The sequence below is a fragment of the Heloderma suspectum genome, chromosome 10 (assembly GCF_057233095.1).
Source record: "Heloderma suspectum isolate Gila_16-S chromosome 10, 16-S_ref, whole genome shotgun sequence".
NCBI lineage: Eukaryota > Metazoa > Chordata > Lepidosauria > Squamata > Helodermatidae > Heloderma > Heloderma suspectum.
Window position 1 is genome coordinate 28,415,243 of NC_139467.1, and position 25,115 is coordinate 28,440,357.

The 25,115-nt window shown below is 45.5% G+C and overlaps 1 protein-coding gene across 1 annotated transcript in view; it reads right to left on the reverse strand.

Annotated features, from left to right (window-relative positions):
* The window catches only part of LOC146338013 (discoidin, CUB and LCCL domain-containing protein 1-like), a 68,561-nt gene extending 48,649 nt beyond the window's left edge, over window positions 1-19,912 (reverse strand). Inside the window, exons 1-2 of the mRNA XM_084816349.1 lie at window positions 19,351-19,912; window positions 5,756-5,977 (exon numbers count right to left, since the gene is read on the reverse strand). Coding sequence (XP_084672475.1) covers window positions 5,756-5,977; window positions 19,351-19,912 — 784 coding nt within the window. The remainder of the gene's footprint in view (window positions 1-5,755; window positions 5,978-19,350) is intronic.
* Window positions 19,913-25,115: the final 5,203 nt, after the last annotated feature.

Here is a 25,115-nt window from a genome sequence, read left to right on the forward strand (position 1 = left end):
GAAGTGATGTAGGCGGAGAAGAAAGGGGGTGATGAGCCCCCCATGCCAAGAGAAAACAGACTAAATATAGGATACAGGCAGGAAAAGAACTTCAAGCCAAGGAACCAGTGAAGAGTCCAGGATCCAAGAACGCCAGAGTACTGCAAAAAGAAGGACCCTTTGTGCTCTGGCAAAGCAATACATGAAAGGGCTTGCAGGGAGATTGTTTATCTCTTTTCCATCTGAACAGCCACAGAAATCAGAGGTGATACAGAGCCATGTGTTCATTGACCACCTGTCTTTCCATTTCAAAAATAATGAGGAAAGGCGGTGGGATCCTACAGTCAACTCTAGAGCAGGGTTGAGAATGTGATTTGGTTCCTTTTTTTAAAAGCACTTACCTAAATTCATAAAGTTCTTCATAAAATGGGACAGAAAGAACTAGAGATTTAAAAAAAAAATGGTGGGAGAAAGCAAAACTGACAGATCTGCCCATCCTGGCAGAGGACTTTGCGTGCTTCACTCTCAAAATTCTCGCTTTGAATCCCTGTGTATTCAACCACATTTGTGGAACTGAATTAGGGTAGCTACGTCTTTTTTTCCTGACAGGCTCCTGATCTTTTAACAGCTACATGGCAGGCAGGTACAACATGGTTCTCTCTGTGCTGGGATTAGCTCTACTTAAAGAATTTAGCTGGTGCAGACGGATGAGAATTTCTTGTGGTTTGTTTTTTTTTTAATAACTTTTATTGCTTTTATGTTTTTAACATTTTTAATATTTTAACTGTTTTTGTCATTTTCATTATTCTAAGCCACCTTGGGAGGACTTCTGCTCTGAAAGGCGGCCAAGAAATAGTTTAAATTAAATAAATAAATAAATAAATAAATAAGAACTTGAGTGTCATTTTCTGGTAGAATGATGGGGTACAAGTCAAATCAATCAATAAATAACAACATAACAAAATTTGCAAATTTCTTCATAAACAGGAGAGAAAGAACTTGAGATTTCAAAAAGTAAAAATAAAAATAAAATGTAGGAGAAAACCAAACTGACAGATTTGCTCATCTGTACTCTAGAGAAGTTGTTCCCTTGGCCGACTTTCACAGGGTGTGTGCATCTTGTTTGACAGCCATAGGGAGTCTAGAGGAGTAGGCCACCTTTTAGGGATTGTGGGCATGTTGGGCAATTTGAGAAACTGTCATGGTCACCACTACAAAACAGCTGCCAGGGGAGCTTGCCCCAAAGACTGAGTATAAGGTCGAGAGGAGATCTGAGTCCCAATGACTGGAGGTTGGTGGCTCCTATTTTGGTGGGGCAGTGAATCCACTCTGGGTTTCAGTCAGAACTCTAAAAAAAGCTATCCAAAGTGCTGAACCCTATCCCCAAAATGGGTTCAGCATCATGGATAGCTCCTTTAGAGTTCTGACTGGTTCTGACTGAAACCCAGAGCAGGTTCCCCGTCCCTCTGAAATAGGAGCCACCAGCCTCCACTGGCCCCAACACACTAAACAACACCTTTGAATGTACACTTTTCAGCACCAAGAGAATTAATTTAATTTGTTAAAGAAAGTGGGAGGGATAGGGCACCTTGCCAAGAAAGATGTACGGGGGCACCTTTGTGCCCATGGGCTTCACGTTGCCAAGCCCTGGTTTAGAGCAGCCTTGCCCAACCTGGCACCTTCCCTGTGTGGTGGACTACAAGACCCATAATCCCCAGCCAGCATGGCCACTGTCCAATGCATCTGGAGGCCATCAGCTTGGTGAAGGTTGGTCCAGAGTGTTAGGATCCATATTTAACAGTCGGTCAGCTGGACTCTTGAAAAAAAATTGATGGTTGACATAAAAAGCAACATAGTTCCACAGCTGGAGCTGACACCAGACAAACTAAAGGCTAAATGCTACATTATGTTAAACATGTAGTGTGAAGCTGATGTGAACTTTTTTACTTTAGTGTAAGTGCACAGGTCCCTGATCTGGATCGGGACAACACATGCAGATAGAGTGGGTTAAAAATTTCCACCCAGCTTCTTCCCCCCACCTACATTTGCCACCCCCCCACACACATATATGGGGGCTAAAGAAAGACAAAAAATCTCAGCTGGCGCTAGTGGAGTTAGGGTGAGGCAGGAACCCCATCAAACAAAGGAAAGACGTATCCAGCTTTTGCTTGACTATTTTCTTCATTCTGACTTTCTCTATACTAATCTGTCCCAAACAACAGAAAAACTTGAAATCCTCATTAGCATCTGCAGGAAAGGGCAACTAAAATGATCAAGGGACTGGAGCTCAGCCTTCCTTAGAGTCCAGCTCTCACAGCCATATGTTGCTACTGGGAAAACTACAGCTTTGCTTATACGAATCTTTGTCAGCAAGGTGATGTCTCTGCTTCTTACTATGCTGTCTAGGTTTGCCATAGCTTTCCTCCCAAGGAGCAAGCGTCTTTTAATTTCATGGCTAAAGTCACCATCTGCGGTGATCTTGGAGTCCAAGAAAATAAAATCTGTCACTGCTTCCATTTCTTCCCCTTCTATATGCCAGGGAGTGATGGGGCCAGATGCCATGATCTTCGTTTTTTTAATGTTGAGTTTCAAACCAGCTTTTGCACTCTCCACTTTCACCCTCAACAAGAGGCTCTTTAGATCCTCTTCACTTTCTGCCATTAGGATAGTATCTTCTTTCACCTTCATCATGAGGTTCCTCAGCTCCTCCTCACTTTCAGCCATCAAAGTGGTATCATCTGCATATTGGAGATTGTTAATGTTTCTTCCAGCGATTTTAACTCCAGCCTTGGCTTCATCAAGCCCAGCACGTCGCATGATGTGTTCTGTGTACAGGTTGAATAGGTAGGGTGAGAGTATATAGCTCTGCCGTACTCCTTTCCCAATCTTAAACCAGTCCATTGATCCGTGGTCTGTTCTTACCGTTGCTACTTGGTCATTATACAGATTCCTCAGGAGGCAGACAAGATGACTTGGTATCTCCATACCACCAAGAACTTGCCACAATTTGTGATGATCCACACAGTCAAAGGCTTTAGAATAGTCAATAAAACAGAAATAGATGTTTTTCTGAAACTCCCTGGTTTTCTCCATTATCCAGCGGATATTGGCAATTTGGTCTCTAGTTCCTCTGCCTTTTCTAAACCCAGCTTGTACATCTGGCAATTGTCGTTCCATGAATTGCTGGAGTCTACCTTGCAAGATCTTGAGCATTACCTTACTGGCATGTGAAATAAGTGCCACTGTTCGATAGTTTGAACATTCTATTAGGGTCATCCAATTTAAGCTGATTGGTGGGAGATTAAGAACAGATAAAAGGAAGGACTTCTTCACACAGCACATAGTCAAACTATGGAATTCACTACCGCAAGATGTGGTGATGGCCACCAATTTGGATGGCTTTAAAAGGGGATTGGACAAATTGAGAAGGCTATCAATGGCTACTAGTCCTGATGGCTATACACTACCTCCAGTCTCAAAGACACAATGCCTATGTACACCAGTTGCTGTGAAACATGGGTGGGAGGGTGCCGTTGCATTTGTGTCCTGCTTGTGGGTTTCCTGGTTGACAGCTGGTTGGCCACTGTGTGAACAGAATGCTGGACTAGATGGAGCCTTGGTCTGATCCAGCAGGGCTCTTATGTTCTTAATGTTTTAAAATAATATAAGGGTTTCAACCTGATGGGGCAGAGATGTGGCAACACAAATACAGTGGGGAAAGAAGGCCACAAAACAGCAATGGGGGGTGCACACAGCCTATGGGCCACATGTTGCCCATTCCTGGGCTGGATGGACCAATGATCTGACTATGTATCAGGTGGGGGATGCAGGAGAACTCAGCACTAAGACTCCTTTCAGAGCCTGGGCAAGGATATCATCTGCTGGCTTTCCCACAGGCAGCTGGCTGGCCACTGTGTTGACAAAATGCTGGACTGGATGGATCCTTGAGCTGATCCAGCAGGGCTCGTGTTATGTTCTTATCACCTCATTCACTTGCCAGAACAAGCAGAGCCCATCGATTATCCTGGTGCTCCAGCAGGTGACATCTTCACTCAACCTCTGAAAAGAGTCTGGAAAGAGTCTCCTGCATCCCCCCACCCTCGCCACTTCATTACACCACTGATGCATGGTTAGACCACTGGTCTATCTTAGCCTGGGGGTGGGCAACACATTGCATGCCTTTTTTGCAGGTGGATTCGCACTCCTGGAAGCCTCCCGCACCCCTTCTTTTCTTTTAGAACTGCTGCTTTTTTGCCATGGTGGCTAATTCAGCAACAATTTTAACAGCTGCAGGGGTGGAGTGTGTTGCCCCTGGTGGGTTCAAAGGGGACCATGTGGCCCCCTGACCCACAGAAGTTGCCCACTCCTTATCTAGTCCATCCAGTCCATCAGTGCCTGTACTGACTGACAGCAGCTCTCTAGAACTGCAGGCAGGAGACTTTCCCAGCCCTACCTGGAATCAAGGGTTTCTTGATTTCTGGCTGGATTCATGTTGCCATGTCTCTGCCCCAGCAGTTTGAAACCCATACATTACAAAATATTAAAACGGACAGGCTGCTGTTTTGCCAAAAGGGCCCTCAAAGGTGCATCCAGAACCATGCCCCCGCCCCCCTCAAATATAAGATAATCAGAGCAACAACAACCCAAACTGTAGCCATTACTTTGTCCTAATACAGCTTTCCCCAAGCTGGTGTCCTCCAGATGTTTTGAACTACAACTCTCATTATCCCCAATCTGCACAGCCATTAATCAGTGGAGGCTGATGGCTCCGATGTCAGTGGGGCAGTGAATCCGCTCCAGGTTTCAGTCAGAACCAGTCAGAACTCTAAAGGAGCTACCCAGGTGCTGACTGGCTCTGACTGAAACCCAGAGCGGATTCACCACCCCACTGACATTGGAGCCACCAGTCTCCACTGCCATTAATTCATTCACTTCATCCCACTTTGCCATGCTTGCCTCCAGCTCACGTTGCTCCAGCCCTGCCTGGATTGGCACTCAAGGTTACATGACTTCAGAACCTTCTGACCCAGAACCTTCTGAGCCAGATGCCCTCAGCTTCAGCACCTTGGATAGCTCCTTAGAGTTCTGACTGGTTCTGTCAGAAATGGATCGTCCTTCCTCCTTTGCAATCAACACTACAAAGAGACAAAGCTTCAGGCTAATACTACTTAATTTTGCTAGAGACTAGCTTCTTTACAAATGCAGATTCCAGGAAACTCTCAGACTGCCTCAGGCCCCTAATTAGAAGAGACGGACAAGAGGGTAGTGAAGTTGCCACCAGTTCGGGTGTGAACCTCATGGCCAGACTGGCTTTGCAGTGAATGCCCCCCCCCTTAGGGTGGCTCCTTCCTATGTTAGTTTCCAAGAGTGGCTATCCTGGAGGAGTGTCTGAGCCCTGCCCCTAACTTTTCCCACTTTGCTTTGTGACATGCCCTAGTGTCTCTCAAGTCACATACCCTTTTCCTCTTCCTCCTTGGAAACTTGAGCTCTAACGGCAGAGGAAGGCGGCAGGGACCCAGCCTGGGCTATCTGTTTGTCAAGGTCTTCGGAAGGACCTCTCTCGGCATCTTGGCTCACTAGAGAGGGTCCCTCCCCTGGCCTGTGATCTAGCTACTCCAACTCTGATTCAGAATCAGAGCTGTCAGACATCTCAAGGTGCTTGGACTCATTCTTGACAGGTTCTGACTGAAAACCTGGAGTGGATTCACTGCCCCATTGACATCAGAGCCACCAGCCTCCACTGTCAGGGCTTCTAAGAAATCAAGGGTGCCCTTACCAGAGCTGGAACCATCTGATGGAGAAGAAAGCAACAAGAAGCCAGATTTGCACCGTTCCGAGGCTTCAATGTCCATGTCTCCAAAAGCCAGGCTGAGGTGGCTCCCTGTAGCCCCATGAATCCTCCACGTGCAGGAGGTGAAGTTTGGGTATGTGCCAGGATAGTTCTTGGAGGCCAACGTCCCGCTGTAAGGCGTCAGCAGCGAGTGACCACAACCATCTCCTGGAAGGCAAGACGATAAGATGAGGTGATTGAGCCACACTTAGGACTGAGCAGTATGAAAGAAGCTCCCTTCTGCAGGTCAGGTTATTCATCTATCGAGCCCAATATTGTCTTCTTTGATTGGCAGTGACTCTCCAGGGTCACCTGCTACCTGATTCTGTTCAGCAGAGTTGGCAAGGACTCAACTGGGACCTTCTTGGTGCAAACCATGTATGCTGCACCCTTCCCATCTCAAGAAGGAGAAAGGAAGTCCATTGACATGAGATAAAGGCAATGTTAAAATATCTGATTTTCATACAACATGCCACATTTTATTTCATATAGAAATCAATGACATCTGCAGTAATATCTGAGGAAAAAGCTTTTCCTCAGATTATGGAAAAGAGACTAAATATAATTTTGGTATTATGAAGAACCATAAAGAAAACCTGCAAGCAGCCAATGGATTCCACCCATATGTTTGCTTGTAAAATGAAAGGAGAAAAATATGTTAAATGTACTGTCCCTTGTCAACATCAAGACGTAAACTTCATGTAATTTTCTACTCTTTTCTTCTTGTTTGTTTGTCTTCTGTACTTGGAAACTTAATAAATTTGGGGCAGAGATGGGGGTGGGGAGAAAGGAAGCAGAAATGAGCAAGGTGCAGATCAAAACCGGGTCTACACAGTCATGCAGCTAGATAACTTTAGAATCTTGATATAATGGTCCAATGGGGGGTGGAGAAGGCCTTTAGACCACCATGTGTATGACTTCAGAAACATTTCTCTTCTCCTCCCACTCCCACACTGCCATTCCGTTCCATTCCATTCCGTTCCATTCCATTCCATGCTTTGCAACTGCTTCTATATTCCTGATATGTTAGAGCACCCCACCCCCCAATTCAGACCCTTCAGTCATCCTCAGGGGCCCTCCTCTGGGTGCCCCCGCCAAAGAAAGCTGGCAGGTGACTACAAGAGAGAGGGCCCTTCCAGTAATGGCACCCCATTTATGGAATAAGCTGCCCAAAGAGGTTTGCCTGGCACCTATATTGTTATCTTTTCGGCACTAGGCAAAGACCTTTCTTTTCTGCCAGGCATTTTAGAGACCTAGTTCTAGGTTATTATGGCTGTTTTATCAATTCCTGTGCTGTTTATTGTCTATTATATTGCATTTTATTCTTTTCAGTATTTGTGTTGTATTTTATACGTTGAACTATGTTTTAAACTGGCATTTTAGTTTTTTAACTGGCTGTAATCTGCCCAGTGAGCATCAGTTATTGAGCGGATTAGAAATGTACTAAATAAACAAATAAAATGTAAAGCAGAAATAATGAAATGAGCACCTCTAACCATGTGCATGCCCAGCCAACTTCCCCTGACTATAACATAAATGTCTTAAAAAATAAGAAGAAAGGATGCTGCAGCAACCAGTGGCAGCCCATGCTGGATCAGGTGCTGACACCAAATGTGATTACCACTGCCCCTGTCACCAGCTGTTCTTTGGCTGGTCATTTGGGGGCCTCCTGGGACCCATGTGTTACCCAGCCCTGTGTTAAATAAATACTCCCCCCTACACACACACACACAGCCCTGCAGTCTGAAGTGGTACAGTCCACCCAGCCAGCTCATTTTGCTGCATGGCTGGACCAGGCCTCCCCCGTCAACTTGATCAAAGATCTGGAAAAGATTAATTTCTATGCAGAAATTCCATCAAATCCAATGGGGTTTATTCCCAAATGAAGTGTGCTATGGTCTGCAGCTTTGGAAACCACCTCATCATTCTCCCACGTTGGGTGGTTTATAAAAAGTGGATAATGGTTGTGTGTGTGTGTGTGTGTGTGTGTGTGTGTATGTATGTAGGTTTCCCTTTCAATTACCATTCTTTTAACTGTGTTAGTGGTAGGGTATCCACTTACACATCACCAAAAAAGAAGACAAGAGAGGACACATATTTGCATAACATTTGCATGTGCTCATTTATAGGTAGGGTTGCAGAGTTAGAAATAAGTACTATAATTTAAACAGAAATACAATACATGTCACCATAGTGAGTAGGGAAAACTGGGACCAGGTGACCTGTGTGAATGCTCTATCTGCTGGCCAGGTGCTAAGAACTGATGGGCAATTCCAAGGTCCCTATTGCTCTCTCTTCTTCTGGTTCTTTATCTCTGAAACTTGACATCAGCCCTTCAAATAGAGGACTGTCCTCTGCCATGTAAGAAGTATGGCCACCCTAGTCAGTGGTTGTGAATATGGAACAAAGCAGTAGCAATTATTCTGGGTTAGTTAATATGACCCTGTATATGAAGCATCAGATTCTATGAATAATACACAGGTGTGATGCAGCGGAGGCCCACTCCAATATCAGTGGGGTGGTGAATCTGCTCCAGGTTTCAGTCAGAACTGCCAAGCACCTTGGATCACTCCTGTAGAGTTCTGACTGAAACCCGGAGCGGATTAACTGCCCCACTGACATCAGAGCCACCAGCCTCCTCTGGTGTGATGTGCTACACTTTGGCCTTTATGAATCAAAGGCATCTTTTTATGCTGCCTCAGCTTTCAGTTTTCAAGAAAATATATTCTTTTAATGTGGGACTGTAATGTTAGCATGTTTGGGGATACAAAAGATTGAATTAATGAGGATGCCTTTGACAGAGAAGAGCCTTTGGTTTACTCTCAGTTCTCTAAGCTATCTGGTCAGTCCATCTATTTCATTTTTAGCAAAAGGCGGCAGGGTGGGGGAATCAGTGTAAGTTTCTTTGGTTGGGGAGTAGGGTATTTATGGGATTTGGTTTTAGACTATGAGCCGCTCTCCTGATTGAAGATGCAGATGAATGCGATTATGTCCCAGGGTTAGAGTTTAATCAGGTGTCTGGGAGAGGGAAAGTGTAATCTGCTTGGCCAAAGTGGTACCCAGAGATTGCCAATGACTCTACAAGTTGCAGGCTTTCCTGGTTTATCTGCTTCCTTCTTAATACAGCACGTGGGCTATCTGGTTGGTTCCACTCTGCCAGTGAGTCTGATATAGAGGTTAAAGTGCTGGACTAGGGCTGGAAAGGGAGAGATGCAGATTTGAATGCTCAGCCATGAAGCTCATCAGTTGACCCTGGGCCAGTAACACACTCTCAGCCAAACCTACCTTACTGGGTTGTTGTGAGGATAAAATGTGGAGACTATGTATGTGAAATTCACCTCACCCCACTCCCCCGTACATGCACAAACCTTCCTTAAATTCCCAGTACCAAAGATAGCTTTTTCTGTATTATGCATCATCATCGTTTAGAAAAAAATCAACATTTCTGCTAAGATAGATAAGATACTGTGTCCTGCATAAACGATGCAAATTAGGCAAAGTGACATATTTATCTCCGCTGATGTGATTGCTTTTGTTAGCACTTAAGAGGGGCAACTGGCTATGCAGGGCAGAGAAGTCCCTAGAAATCCTACTGAGCCTAGCTTTGGGGATTTCACCATTTTATGAGTCGTCCTGAAAAGTGAAGTCCAGTTTTATTCTATCACAGGTAGATCCTGCAACAAAGTGTTGCAGCATGAAGTGCTCCTGTTCAGGTTTCTAGCCAGCCAGCTGCGTCCTTTTCCAGGATAATATTCCATTCCATTCCCTCCTCTTCTGCTCCAGTTTTCCACCCCACCCCCAACTGACTCGGCATTATGGGATCACTGAGCATACTCAGTACTCGTTAGACTGTTTTGGGGGTCCCCCCCTTAGGGTTTTTTTTAGTGTGTACTTCTGCAAACCTTAGCATTCCCCCAAGCCTGCTGCTAACACCCTCTTATGCATGGATGGTACACTTTTGGCTACATATGGATTAGCACTCAGATAATAAGTTCGCTATTGGTATACAAGAGAGGGTAGGCAAGCTGTGGTCTTCCAGATGCTGTTGGATTCCATCTGCCATCAGCCCCTGGCAGCATGGCCAATGGTTGAGGGTAATGGGAGTTGTAGTGCAGCAACATCTGGAGGCTCCAAGGTTCCCCACCCCAATATAGGATATAATTGAAGACACTTGGGCCTCACTTGCTCAGGTATCAAATTTATCAAAGTACGTTGACAACAAAATTTATGAGAACCTTCTCATTCAAACACTGCTCCAACCTGATGCCCTCCAGATGTGCTGCACTACAGCTCCCGTCATCCCCAGCCAGCATAGCCAAGGGGCCCTGTGACTGGGAATCATCCTGACCTAGCCTTTGTCCCTGATGTCTTCTGCAGTGGTCCCGAGTTGGATGCGGTTCCCACCCCCACAGCTCTGCTAGGTCTGCTTCTATATAAGGCTGCCCAAATCCTCAGTCTGATACTGAAAGCACTTTTTAAAAATAAAAATCCAAACTACATTATGGAGGGCTGGTGGTTAGCAGTGGGAAATGTCCCAGTTAGTATATGAAACCACATTTCCCAAGGCTTAGCAATGGCTACATCTACCCACCTACCCGTCCTTTCAAAGAAATTACATACAACTCAGTTTAAATGTTTCCAGAGGACAAGTCATTGCATTTTTTCTGGGCTCATTCAGCAGGAAGACACTGCCAGGTTGGTCAGCAAATCCTAGCCGATATATTTTTCAACAGGATGTGGAAAAGACAAAACAGAACAGATGCTACGGAAGAAACACTCCCTTTTGGTCTTTAAGACCTAAAACCTCAAAACTATTTTTTTTTTAAAAGGGAGAATAATTTCCCTTAGGCCACTATGTTTGTTACTTCTGTAGATTTGAGTATGGATGAGTTCATTGGTAGTTTATTTATTTCACTTCCCAGAAATGATGTTTGAAGCCCTGTTTGCAGATCACCTCTGTACTGGTTCAAGGTGGGGAACGAGGACTGGACAGATGTACCTATTTGCAGTGTCTATTTTCTTCCTATGTGTGCAGACTGCTGTTGTCTACTGAAGGTATGATTTAGTAACTAATCATTATAATCTATTTCTAGTAACCATTGGAGAAACACAAACATCAATATAAAATAGTCGTATTTGCATTAACATCAACTCCAGCACAATCCAGAATTTTCAGGGATCAATCCCACCCGCCTCCTCACTGGGTTCAATAGGGCTTAGCATTTGATTGCAACTGTACCCATTTTATGGCACTAGCAGATAGGGTGGCCACTTATGAATCACAAAAAAAGAGAGGCAATGCATTATCCAAGAACAAAAGAGGATGTAGATTTGCATAAAATGTGCATATGCTAATATATACATATAGATGCAAATTTAAAAATAATTATTATAATTTAAATGGAAATGCAGTGCATCTCACCATAGTGTGGAAGACTGTGACCAGGTGACCTGTGTACCTGCCCGCTCAGTCTGCTGCCCAGGTGCTCCCCAGGTTGATGGGCAACTTCAAAGTCCAGCTCTTCCTTCAGATGTGCTTTATCTTTAAACAGTAAAGGCTGGGGGCTCCGATTTCGGTGGAGCTGTAATTTCATTCTGGGTTTTAGTCAGAATCAGCCAGAACTAAAAGCTCTAAAGGAGCTATCCAAGGAGCTGAACCCTGTCCTAAAACTGGGTTCAGCACCTTGGATAGTTTCTTTAGAGTTTTGGCTGGTTCTGACTGAAACCCATAAAGGAATTACAGCCCCACTGAAATCGTAGCCACCAGCCTCCACTGTCTTTAAATCAGACTTGGACTGGACGGCCTTTTAAATACAGGACGGCTTCAAAATAGAGGACACTCCTCTGTAAAGGAGGGCACATGGCCAGCCTACGCAGAGCAATCGTGTGTGTGTGTGTGTGTGTGTGTGTGTGTATGTGTGAGCGGGGAGTCTGTGGGGGTGGTGGAAAACCTGCACCTTACCAAGCCTTGTTGGCACACTCCCACCAGGGCAGGAGGAGAGGGTCTTTTTCATTTTTTTTCCCTGGACAATTTTATTTATTTATTTATTTATTTTATTTCATTTCATTTCTATACCGCCCAATAGCCGAAGCTCTCTGGGCGGTTCACAAAAACTAAAACCAAACAACACACAATAAAACAATTTAAAATATATAGAACATTAAAACCACAATATAACAATACAACCACAATAAAACCTAGCAGCAGTACAGGAGTTTAAAATACAGATTTAAAACAGCAAAGATAAAAATTTAGAAAGCTAAAATGCCTGGGAAAATAAAAAGGTCTTCACCTGGCGCCGAAAGGAGTACAATGTAGGCGCCAGGCGAACCTCACTAGGGAGCTCATTCCAGAGCCGGGGTGCCACAGCAGAAAAAGCCCTTATTACTATTACTACTACTACTACTACTACTACTACTACTACTACTATTACCCATTCTATTGAAATCAGTGGGAGGGAAGATACTTCCAATAGTTCAGGCTGGCATAGATGAGAGGCCAGGGGAAAGAGGGAGGGGTAGCAAGTTTCACAGCAAGTTCCAAAAGCTTGCTTTTCATTGGATTCAACATTACATTGCAGGAAAACAGTGTACTTATTCGAGTGGGTTATTTCAAAAGCCAGAAAACGTATGTGTTTCTGAAGAATAATCACATGCAACCAGAAACATACAAAGGGTATGACTACATGCCAGATAGTGTGATGTTAAATGCCTTAATCATACCTGTGTCATTTAATTTACTTTCTTCCTATGTATTTCTTAAAAAAAAAATCCTATATTGCTTTTTAGTAAAAAAAAAAAATCAAAGTGGAATTTTACAACAAAACAAAATCTATTAAATGTTTCAGATAGGAGACCAAAACAGTTGTCAGAATCATATGCATTTCAATTTCATTAATTTGTAAGTTAGTTCTCTAGTTCTCATGATTTTGGAGATTTTGCTGTTGCTGAGGTTGGTGCCCCAACGAGTGACATTTTTTAAAGAGAGCTACTGTACTTTCATGTGACCACTAGGAGATGCTCCGGTGATAATAGTGCGATGTGCCAGTACCGCAGGTATGTTAGAGTAGATCTCAGAGGTAAATCACATCCACATTTAGGCCTGCTTCTGACTAAACAAACATGCACTGCATTGTGCAGTTTTCTGCATTATAAAATCATGCTAATAGCAAACTCATTCTCTGAGTGTGGATCCTTATGTAGCCAAAACCAGTGGTGTAGTGGAGGCAGGGCTCGCAGGGACGCAGCCCTGGCACTTTTTCATTAGAAGGGACTCTGATGTCATCTGCCACCCCTCTCAGAATTCCCTGTTCCCTCTGAGCTTAGCTGCAATCCTCACTATAGCTGTGAGGGGAATGAATTCTACAAGCAACAATATATTGTTCCATGTTGGAATGCAAAGTATTTGGGATGCCTTGGTCTGGAATGGGCAATTAAGACCCATTCGCTTTACCAAAGATGTGCTCCTGGTGGAGATGAAAACTCCTAAACCTGGTTTGTTGATATGAATTGACACAGCGGGCTTAAATTTTTGGACTGCCCTTGGAGACTGTCACAATGAGCTTCCGCATTTCCAAATTTACCACTACACCACTGTGTGTGTGTGTGTGTGTGTGTGTGTGTGTGTGTGTAGTTCAATCCAACTGGGTGTATAGACATTTCTGTTGGAGGGGGAGAGGTGAGTTATAATGAAGGAGCTTAGGGAAGGCTAATGGGTAATGTTGGGACGCTATGGGAGAGTGCAAGGGGGCTGTTTAAATGAGAAGGGATCTGTCCATGAGGGCTGAGTTGAGAGGGTGAAGCTTCCATAGAGTATCATATTTTGAAAACCTAAAATGTTTGTGTTTGAGTGAGTGGGTGAAAAAGATTTTAATACCCCTGCATTTTTTCTCAGACATCCAATTGAAATACCATTCCCGTACTCTCAGCTATGCTGTTTTTGGATCCCAGTTGAAGGCTGTGTATCTTACAAGGTAGAAGAGGGCATGGCTGTGACTGGCATGAAGGGACCCTGCACTTCTGAATTTGCCACTACATTACCAGCCAAAATAGCACCATCCACATAAAAGAGGGAGAGTTCAGGAGGCTTGTGGGGTCCCAAAGGTTTGCAAAAGTGGGCAAAATCCCTAAAAAACATGCTTGGTGACCACAGAGTGCTGATTCTCTAAATCAAATCACAATCTTTAAAAATGTCAGAAAGCAGGCAGGTGACAGCAGATAACATAAAATCAAGCAATCATTAAAAATGTCCCCAAGAACTTAGGAAGCTGCATTATATCGATATTTATTTGTGTATTGTAACTGGCAGCAGCTCTTTGACAGAGGCCTTTCCACTTACCTGCTACCTAATCCCTTTTAATTGGAAATGCCAGGAATTGAACCCGGGACCTTCTGCTTGCAAAGTGCATGGTCTACCACTGAGCTATGGCCCACTTTCAGCTCAATGGCCCAAAAGGCCACCAGAAGAGAAACAACTTAATGAAAGGGATGGCCATGGGTTCTACTTTGCAGAGGATAGACCTCTTATCTGGGCTGTCAGAAGAAGGCATCCTTTATTTGAGGGGCTGTCCAATCCAAGTCAGTTTAAAGCTAAAGACCCATAAGAAAGGAGAGCAGCAGGGCCTTTAAAGTTGCCCATCAACAATTAGCATCTGGGCAGCAGGCTGAGCAGGCAGAAAGGTTGCCTGGTCACACACTTCTCCACTATGGTGAGAACTATTGGATCGCTATTTAGCTTATCGTAATTATTTCTAAGTTTGTGTGTGTGTGATTAGAATATGCAAATTGTATGCAAATCAGTCCTCTTTTCGGAAGGGTGATGCCTAAGTAGCCACATCAGAACCTAAGTAGAGCCCTGCTGGATCAGACCAAGGGTCCATCTAGTCCAGCATTCTGTTCACACAGTGACCAACCAGTTGCCCAAGGAAAACCCACAAGCAGGACATGAGGGCAACAGCACCCTCCCACCCATGTTCCCCAGCAACTGGTGAATATAGGCATAATGCCTGTGATACTGAAGGTAGCACATAGTTAACAGGACTAGTAGCCATTGATAGCCTTCTCCTCCATGAATCTGTCCAATCTAAACAATCCGAAAGGGGACAAGGCAACCCTCCCTAGGTAGGGTGTTCCACATCGATCCTATCATGTGAGATGTGATTATACCTGAGAAAATTATCTGGGTTGTATCCAATGTTAGTGTAACTTATGTTCCATTCATTTAAATGGGTCTGCTCTGAGTAGGACTAACACTGGATTCAACCCAGTGTCATTAGCTGATCTGTACAGCCCTGTAAATGAGCCTACTTGCTCCAAAGCAGACAGGAACAAGGAAAGCTACAAATGCAGACCTCTAAAATCTGGCCAGCTGTTAACCCAAAGTTCTATAGACTCTCTTAGTGCTGCCATCCAGAAGGAGAGCCTAGGAGATTATCATGCCATGCTCATGGCTCCGCATCAAGAGCTGCAAGGTCCACATCATACACTTTCCCATGGTGGTTATGGGGGTGGTTTGCTCAGGGATGCTAAAACTTTAATGTGGGATATTCATGTGCCATGCTGCAAAACACAGATCTGAGGCCAGGGTGGAGATGGGAACACTGTTGAACATTTGCAAACCGGGGTATAGTGCTCAAATTGCAAAGGGGTTCTAGCCCCCTTACCTATTTTGATGGCTCCCTTAGCTACTGTTTTGAGGAGGCTACAGGAGGACACAATTCAACTAAAACTGGGGTGGGGGAGCAGAGTTAGGGTAGGGCTTGAAGATTTCACTCACGGCCACATAATTCAAGGTACAATCTGAGGTTTAACATTCATACAGTGCAATCCTACACATGTCAACTCAGACGTAAGCCACATTGAGTTCAATGGGACTTACTCCCAGGTAAGTGTGTGTAGGATTGAAGCCTTAGTGGCTCTTAAGGGACATCTGCCCCTGTCCCGTCCCATCTCCCCCTCCTTTGCTTGGTCTGCTACCCAGAATATATAGTGGGAGAGACAACCCTGATCTGGACTGAGTCCTAAACAAAGTGAACTGAAGTTGCTAAAGCCAAATCTAGTTCAGAAGTTTCATGCTGGTATATCAGGGCTTCCATATCTTTAACAGTTTTGTTGAAGGGGGATCAGCAGCCAGTGGAGCTTGTCATGCCACAGTGGTTAAGCAGTAAGAAAACCTACATCTGCCAAAGTTCTCACTTCTGCCCAGGTAATAAAAGATATAGAAACCTAGAGTTCTTTTGCATGGCAGTCACTCTACTTAGCACCATTTGTCTAAAACCCTCTGGACTTCTATCCCCTTGTATTTTTATTTTATTTATTTATTCAGTCAATTATAAACCACCTTTCAGGGTAAAACTGCCCTCTCAAGGTGATGCACAAAATTTCATAAAAACATATATCATCATAAAATATATTCATCCAATTAAAACCACAATACACAAACTGAGGAAAAGCAATTCAATAATCCCAGCAATTAGAAAAATGTGGACTGGAATAAAGACGTTTTTAACTTCTATTCTAGTCTTCAAAGGATGGGCCCCCACATATTTCCTGGAAGAGAGTATTCCACTGGTCAAAGGCCACCACCATAAAAGCCCTGTTCGTGGTACACGTCAACCTAACATTTCTTATCAATGGGCTAGAGAGCAGGGCCTTGGTAACTGACTGTAAAAACTGGGCAGATTCATACGGGTGTAGATGGTCTTTCAGATAACCTGATCCCAATTAAGAATAGGCAGCCAGTGTAAAAGGCACAGACTTCATGTAATATGTTCCGAATGCATTCTTGCTGCTGCATTTTGTACCAAGTGGAAGTTTCTGAACTATCTTTAAAGGCAGCCCCATGTAGAGCATATTACAATAATAGTGTCTGGAGGGAACCACAGCAAGTGTCACTGTGGTGAGGCCCACTCAGCCTTGCTGCAAACTCTCTCACCGCTGCATCATGTCCCTCCCCCATTCCCCAACAGCAGCAAACATAAGGGGAAGGGGGGCACATGATGAGGGAATCAGGTGGCGGGTGGCTGCTCCAGAGAGCCCTGCTGGCTGCTGTCTTGCTGCAGCAAATGCCATGGTGGGAGAGCAGCTGGCGGGGCTCTCCAGACCAACTGCTGGAGGTCATGGGGCAGCGCCGCTCCTCCTACTCTGCCACCTGATACAGGCACTTCATCCTGCTGCATGGGAGGGCCGGCCCTAGGTCCACTTCCTTCAGAGTGGGAACTACTGGTGGACTAGGCAAAGCTGGTAGAAGGCACTCCTGGCTGCTGATGTCACCTGTGCCTCCACTGAAAGCATCAAATCAAAGGACACCCCCAAAGTGCACACCTGACTTTTCAGGAGTAATGCAACCTCATCTAACTAGGGTGGACATGTGCCCTACTTTACATAGGACAGTCCTGTATTTGACGGGTAGTCGACTCCAAGTCCAGTTTAAAGCTAAATAACCATAAGAAAGGAAAGCTGGGGCTTTGAGGTTGCCCATCAACAGTTAGCACCTAGAGAGCAGATAAAGCAGGCACACAGGTCACAGCAGTGATGCCGTGGTACATTTTGATGTGCAGGCGTTCATCATGACATTCCCCACAGCCACACCACCAAGGAGAGACAAAAATGCAAGGAGCTGTGTTGAGCCTTATCAACAAACCAGTTCTAGTAGTTTTCATCTCCACCAGGAGCTGGGCTTTTGTAAAGCTAATGGGTCTTAATTGCCCACTCAAGACCAGGACACCCACCAAAATACTTCTCCGTGAGCCCCTGCCAAAGGAAGTGAGGTGGGTGGCTACTAGGAGGAAGGCTTTTTCTGCTGTAGCACCCTGGCTGTGGAATGAGCTTCCTAGTGAGGTTCACCTGGCACCTACATTGTATTCCTTTCGGTGCCAGGTGAAGACCTTTTTATTTTCCCAGGCATTTTAGCATTTTAGCTTTCTAGACTTTTAGCTTTGCTGTTTTAAATCAGTATTTTAAATTCCTGCACTGTTGCTAGGTTTTATTGTGGTTGTATTGTTATATTGTGGTTTTAATGTTCTATATATTTTAAATTGTTTTATTGTGTGCTGTTTGGTTTTCATTTTTGTGAACTGCCCAGAGAGCTTCGGCTATTGGGCGGTATAGAAATAAATAAATAAATAAAATAAAATAAAATACTTTGCATGACAACAGGGAACAATATATTGTTGCTGGGAAAATGAATTTCCCCCCAGCTACTGCGAGACTTGCTACTAAGCTCAGAAGCAGCAGGGAATTCTGAACAGCGGGGAGGTGACAGAAGATTTCAGTGTCCCTGCTAACAAAAAAGTGTTGGTGCTGCATCCCTGGGAGCCCTAACTTAAGTCACACTGATTTCAGTGAGTCTGTTTTAGGTGTGACCAAGTCTGGATATGGCCCATAATGTTTTAGGATGGGAGTGCTAGTGTGAAATGGACCATTATTTCTCCTTTCAGATATTAAACATGTGGGACAAAACTCCCCTTTCCCCTGAAATGCACTTTGCCTCATCTCTGCTCTTCCTCAAATTATTTATTTATTTATCATCATCAGGAGACTAACTTAAGTCCCATTGGTTTCAGTGAGCCTGCTCTAAGCATGACTAAGTCCGGATCCAGCCATAATAAGTCTGTCCTAATGATTTGGCGTGCATTCACTTTCAAGTAAGCGCACTTAGGATGGCAGCCTTCTTCTAAGGTCTATTTAAAAAACACACTACGCAGTTTTAATGTGGTGTAGTGGTTAAAGTGTTGGAGAAGGACCTGGGAGATCTGGGTTCTAGTCTCCTCTCAGCCATGAAGCTCACTGGGTGACTTTGGGCCAGTCACTAGCTCTCCGCATAACCTACCTCATAGGGTTGTTTTGAGGTTGAAATGGAGAGAAGGAGGGCCATATACACTGCCTTGGGCTCCCTGGAGGACATAGTTGTTACAGATAAATAAGAAATAAAATGTAGAGTGTCTTTCCTTTCCTTCAAGTAGCCACAGGGCTCCAACAATTTTGTGTGTGGGAGGAGCTACTCTTCTGCAGTGGAGGCTGGTGGCTCCAATGTCAGTGGGGCTGTACATCCGCTCTGGGTTTCAGTCAGAACTCCAAAGGAGCTATCCAAGGTGCTGACCTAGCCTGGGGCTAGGGTTCAGTACCTTGGAAAGTTCCTCTAGAGTTCTGACTGAAACTCAGAGTGGATCCACAGCCCCACTGACATTGGAGCCACCAGCCTCCACTGCTTTTCTGTGCAAGGGGTTCTCCCTCCTCCTCCTGGAACCAACTCCCTAGGGAGGCGGTGGGCTCTCCCACAGTGGAGGCGTTCAAGGCGAGGCTGGACAGCCATCTGTCGGGGATGCTCTGACTTGGATTCCGGCACTGAGCAGGGGGTTGGGCTCGATGGTCTTGCAGGCCCCTTCCAACCCTACTATTCCATGATTCCGTGATCCTCCTCCTCCCTGCCACTCCGCACTCCCGGCGGCACTCCTCAGGAACTCAACTTCTCCCAGATCCCATCCGCGCGAGTTTCCCAGCCCGGATCTCGCTGCTGCCGCTGCTGCTCCTTGACCACTTACCCGTCTGGCCACTGGCAGGCAAGAAATCCAGGTGTCGCAGCAGCTGGAACAGCTGGAGCAGCAGCCCAGGCGCGCGGAGCCCGGGGCGCATCGTCGAGGCGGCGGCGCCCGCGAGCTCGGCTGCCTCGGCCCGCCGCTCGCGCGCCAACGCGAGGCAGGAGCGCGCAACCTCCGCGCACGCCCTGCCGCTGGCGGCGGCTCCCGCAGCGCCAGTCCCCGCCGCGTCCCGATTGGCCCAAGTCGCCGAGCCTCCCTCGGCCGCTGGCCCCGCGGAGGAGCCAATCGCCAGGCAAGGGACTTCCCCACCCCGAAGATCGCCCCCTCCCGCGGTTGCCGCCGGCTGCCCTATTATGGAAGAGGGGACCGGACTGCAGGGCTCGGGGCTGCGTCCAGCCAGCCGCCGCCCGCCCGAACAGCTCGGATAAATAACATGAAACAAAACGCGGTGGCGGCTAAGGGGTCCCCCGCCGCCCTCCCTCCTCCGAAACCGTTGAGGGGTGGGAGCGAAAAGGGAAGGAGGTGACTGTTTGGAGGTCTGTGCGCGAAACTTATGTCCGTCCATCTGTCTCTCACACATACAACCACCCACACACGTACACATACTCTCTTTCTCACACACTTTCTCTTTCTCATAAACAATTTCTTTCCCTTTCTCACCCCCCCCTCTCTCACACACACACACTTTCTCCCTCACTCTTTCACACTCTCTCTCTCTCTCTCTCTCTCACACACACACACACTCTCCCTCCCTCCCACATACATACACTGAATTATTGAACTCAAAATGGGATGGATGCCAAATTTCAGGCTACTATCTATCTAGCTCATTGGTGGGGGAATCTGTGGCTCTCCTGATTTTGTTGGACGCCAAGTCCCATCATCCCCAACCCATTGCTGGCTGGTGTTGGTGGGCGATGGAGTCCAACCACATCTGGAGGGCCACACAGGCCCCCCACCCCTGCTCTAGCTAGCCTTAATCATATGGATTTGGATGGATGGATGTCTTCGGGCACTTCCAGAGGAGGCTTTTATCACACCACCATCCTGCCTCCTGCACGGAATTTTACAGGGGATCCAGACAATGTCATTGTCTTCCATTTGTAACCTTCCCATGTTTTCTCACTGCTTCATCTTTTTCTTTACAATAGAAAACCCATAAAAGAGAAAAAGATGGAATAGCTGCACAATACCTTCTAATGGGTAGCACTAGGAGTCCTCCATCTGGAAGCACCCCCCCCCCCCGTGGATTTCCAGTGCAAACCCCAGTATGCTTACTTGGAAGTAAGTCCCACTGAGTTCAGCAGAACTTACTCCTGAGTAAGTATGCCTACACAGGATTACATTTTGAATCAACTAAAGCTCAAGCAGCTACACAGTTTTTCTTTCTTTCCAATTAAGATTTGTTTAATAGGTGAACACAATGGGATTTATTTCTGAATAGGCATGCATAGTATTGCAGTTAGGTTGACTTATTATATCCTGCTCTTGGTTTTACACTTGCCATGGATTTTAGCCATTTAGCCAGCATTAGGAGGTGACGGATTTTGTGCCAGCGTAGCAAAGGTGTATCTGCAACCTGGCATAATTGTGAGTACAGAATTACTCTGTAACATCCCCGCCACCACCTACTGATCAATAAAGCAAGGTCACCTTTGAGGGTTATTTTTAACCTATCAGTATAACTGACTAATCAATTAAATATTGCAGCACTAGTTACAATGATAGTTTGGATTTTGTTTTCTGCATTTGTAAATACTTGAACTCTGTGTGCAAAGAGCACCCAATGCAATGCAGTGGTTAAGAGCATTGAACACAAATGGAGATTCCATTTCCTGAACACTGGAAGACCTTCTGCCACTCAGTATTTCTCAGCCTAACCAGCATCACAGGGTTGTTGTGAAGAAACAAACGGATGGGGGACCATGGATGGTATTCTTGGGAGAGGAGGAAGGATAAACACATAATAAATCAATGTTTTTGGATATTAAATCTTCAGTGTCCAAAATTCATGAACAATGGGGTTCTTCAACTCAGTAATACTTCACAGTTGTAGAGCAGCACTGTGGAGTCTTGTTTTTAGGATCTACTTTTTTACTACAACCCCCAAGATCCACCAACTAAAGCAGCTTTCCCCAATATGGGGCTCTCCAGACGTTTTGGACTCCAACTTCTATCAGCCCCAGCCGCCATGGCTAATGGTGAGGAATTCTGGACATTGTAGTCCAAAACATCTGGAGGGCACCAGGTTGGCAAAGGCTGAACGAGAACCAAGTTCAAAATAGTGTCTGGGTGTGCTAGTGGTAGACATAATCTTCAGATTTACCCCCCCCCCCGATGCCTCTGAGCACATGCTCAGCCCAGAAATTTGTTTTCAATACCAGAACTGAGCTCACAGTCCCATTGAACAAAAAACCAGTCCTTGCTTTCCTTCAGACTGTCTTATTGCAGCAGCAGCCCAATTTAAGGCAGAATCCTATCCATGTTTAGACAGAAAAAAAAGGCCTACAACTCACAGTATGCCCCAGCCAGTTTTAGGCCTTTCCCCCCCTGTCTAAACATGCATAGGATGGTGCCCTTATTTATTTTAATAAGCCTTTTAGTAGTTGACATGGTTAAATCACTGGGAGTCAGAAATGCTTGCTAATCTTCTGCAAACCACTCGATGACTGACAGAGCCTGATCTACCTTCTGCCTACCCCTGTTCTAGAGCACTTTCAAGCATTCAAAGAATATCATGTTACATTTAATTATAATCCTTACAAGAAGGCTTCTCTAACCTGGTGTCTTCCAAATGTACTTGACTACAACTCCCATCATCCTTGGCCACCGTGGCCATTGAAGATCTTACTGCTGGTGTGGTGTGGTATGTTATCGGGGTAGATACACTACTGGACATCTGTGCTACTGGTGATGATGGAGGGTTGTCCCAAAGCTTCCCAAGGGCACCAGGTTGGGGAAAGCTACTGTATGGTAAAACCAGTATTATTTCAGATGGGGGAACTGAGACAGAGAGAGTGGCTTGCCTAAGACCCCCTAGAGAATTAATGACAGAGGGAATGCAGGGAGTTGTAGGACTTTTTTTCTGTCTAAACATGCATAAGATTGCACTCTTAGCCACTATGCAACACCTGCTCTTTCACAGTAAGCACAAAGATATAGGTTAAGCCGGCCTTTCCCGCCCTGGTGCTCTCCAGATGTTTTGGACTACAACTCCCATCATCTCATCACATGACCACTGGACATGCTGGCTGGGGGTGTTGGGAGTTGCGGTCATCTGGAGGGCACCAGATTAGAAAAGACTGCATAACTGGAAGAACAGCAGTCCGTGCCCCCGCCCCCCAGAAATGAAATTGTGTGTGTGTGAAATTTTCAGGGGAGTGAGGTCTGAGGGCTGAAGCCCTTGGTGACTGTGCACTCAGGCTGTATGGCACCATAGTAAAAAAAAAAAAAATGTGGTAGGGAGGGAGTTTCATGGTCATAATAATTTCATTAGACATTAACAGGTTTTAATTCAAGTTAGCTTGAATTAAGACAAGAAGGATGTGTCTACAACCTGGTGTGACTGTGAGTATAGGATTGCTCTATAACACCCCCCCTCCCAAAAAACCCTCCCGCTGTCCAGTTAATCAGGGCACCATAGTGGCTTTAAAATAATAATAATCTAATAACCTTGTTTTCTTGTTGCTATTTGTCACAATTCTGTTCATAAACTTCTTGAATGCATCTGTCACTAGATTTGACCCATCATCAGTCACTAGATTTAACTCCCTTCTCATGCATTTGGTAGTTCCAATCCTTCAAGCAAGAAACGTATTAGTTCACATTCACATGTTTTGGCAGAAGGCAACTTCCTTTGGAACATAAAATTCTAATCTGGGATGGAAAAGAACACTGAACCATAGCTGATGCATTTGGAAGTAGCCAGAGATGAATACCAACTTTGTTCATTAGGAACATATAGTGCCAAGATCAGGTCAGAATAAAAGGGCGGGGGGGGAGGGGGGAACCAACTAGAAAATGACAATGCATCTGATAAGCTGATCTCTCGGGGTGCAGCTCAGAACATTCAAGAGTACATGGTAGGGTAGGGGTGGGCAACCTGTGGCCACCAAGGTGCTCTTGGACCACAACTCCCATCATCCCTGACCACTGGCCATGCTGACTGGGCCTGATGGGAGTTGCAGTCCAACAACATGTGGAAGACCTCATTCTTGCCCATCTCTGGTGTAGGGTGTCCCCTGAGGAGCTGGAATCCAGTGCCACTTTATCCAGTGACTTAGGAGTGATTTTGTGTATTTGCTCTCTTATCCAGCTCTGTAGCTGTTTCCAGTAGGACATCTTTAGATATCATTCTGCACTAGTAAGAAGAGCAACCATGCTTCTGGATGCCTTATTGAAGTTGCATTCACGGATGTGTTATTCATGAAAATCACTGCAACTGAAAACGTTGCGCTTGCCTCTGAATGAATGGCAAGTGCACATTACTGTGCTTTAGTGCAAGTGTGCATTTGCGCTAATGTGCATTAGTGCAAAGGTGCATTAGTGCTGATGCAGATTTACCCATGAATGAAATTGTGAAAATCTCCCCCCAAAAGTTAAAAAAAAGAAAAAAATGAGAAAAAAAAGGCCACAAGTCCATGGAATCCATGCAGCTCGAAAAAAGCCTGTCCACTGCAGCATCCACAGGCTGGATTCATAGAAATCCACACTCATTTGAATCCGTTGCAGATTTCTCCGACATCCCTAGTCTAGCCAAGCCACAGTGGTATCTTTGGAGAAACAGAAGACATTAAAGCGCCATGTGTCAATGACCCTTGCAGCTTCCTCCCATATATGAGGTGTGTAGTTGTCCATTGGCGAAGTGGTCTCCATTGTGTCTGGAAAAGCCTTTAGGATGGTGTGAGGGCTAATCATCCACACCCCTGCCTATGTCTGATGCAGGCATTTCCAGTGGTGCAGTGGTAAGTTTTGAAGTGCAGGCACTCATCATGACAGTCCCCATAGCCACTTCCACAAGAAGACTCCAAAATGCAGGCAGTTGTGTTGACCCATATCAACAAATCAATTCTAGCAGTTTCCCACACCATCAAGAGCAGGTCTTTTGTAAAGCTAATGGGCCCAGTCAAGACCAAGCCATCCAAACTACTTTGCATTACAATGGGGAACAATGTATTGCCGCAGGGAGAATTCATTTCACCCCAGATCCTGTGAGAATTGCAGCTGGGCTCAGAGGGAATAGGGAACTCTGAGGGCGGGGTGGGGCTGGCAGATGACTTCAGCGTCCCTGCTAATAAAAATGTGCCAGTGTTGCGTCCCTAAGAGCCCTGGCTCCACTACATTTCTGCACATTTCCACACAATGTAAACTGAGCTGGGGATGGAAGGGTGGCACCAAAATATTTAAAATAAAGAATGGAAGAAATATGCATCGACTGCCTCGTTTGTATCTTATCCTGAAGGCCCAGGGCACTGATCACAAATGGAAAAACAACACCCCTGCTAAAAGCAACCTCAGACAAACTCTCACAGCCTGAAAAACGTGAGCCTGTTAGCCAAAAGGCAGACGACATTTCAAAGGTGGGGCAACATACTTCCAGAAGTGCAAAAGTCATCTTTCTTCTCCTTTCTTCAGAGGGACTATGAGGCTTCCTGGGATGCATGTGAACAGGCTTGATTCCACGTCTGACTTGGCCCTGTGCAAAATATCTTCTGCGGGCCATGGTGGGCTTTCCTAGCTGCAGTGGCAGCATTTCAAGCAGTGCTGGA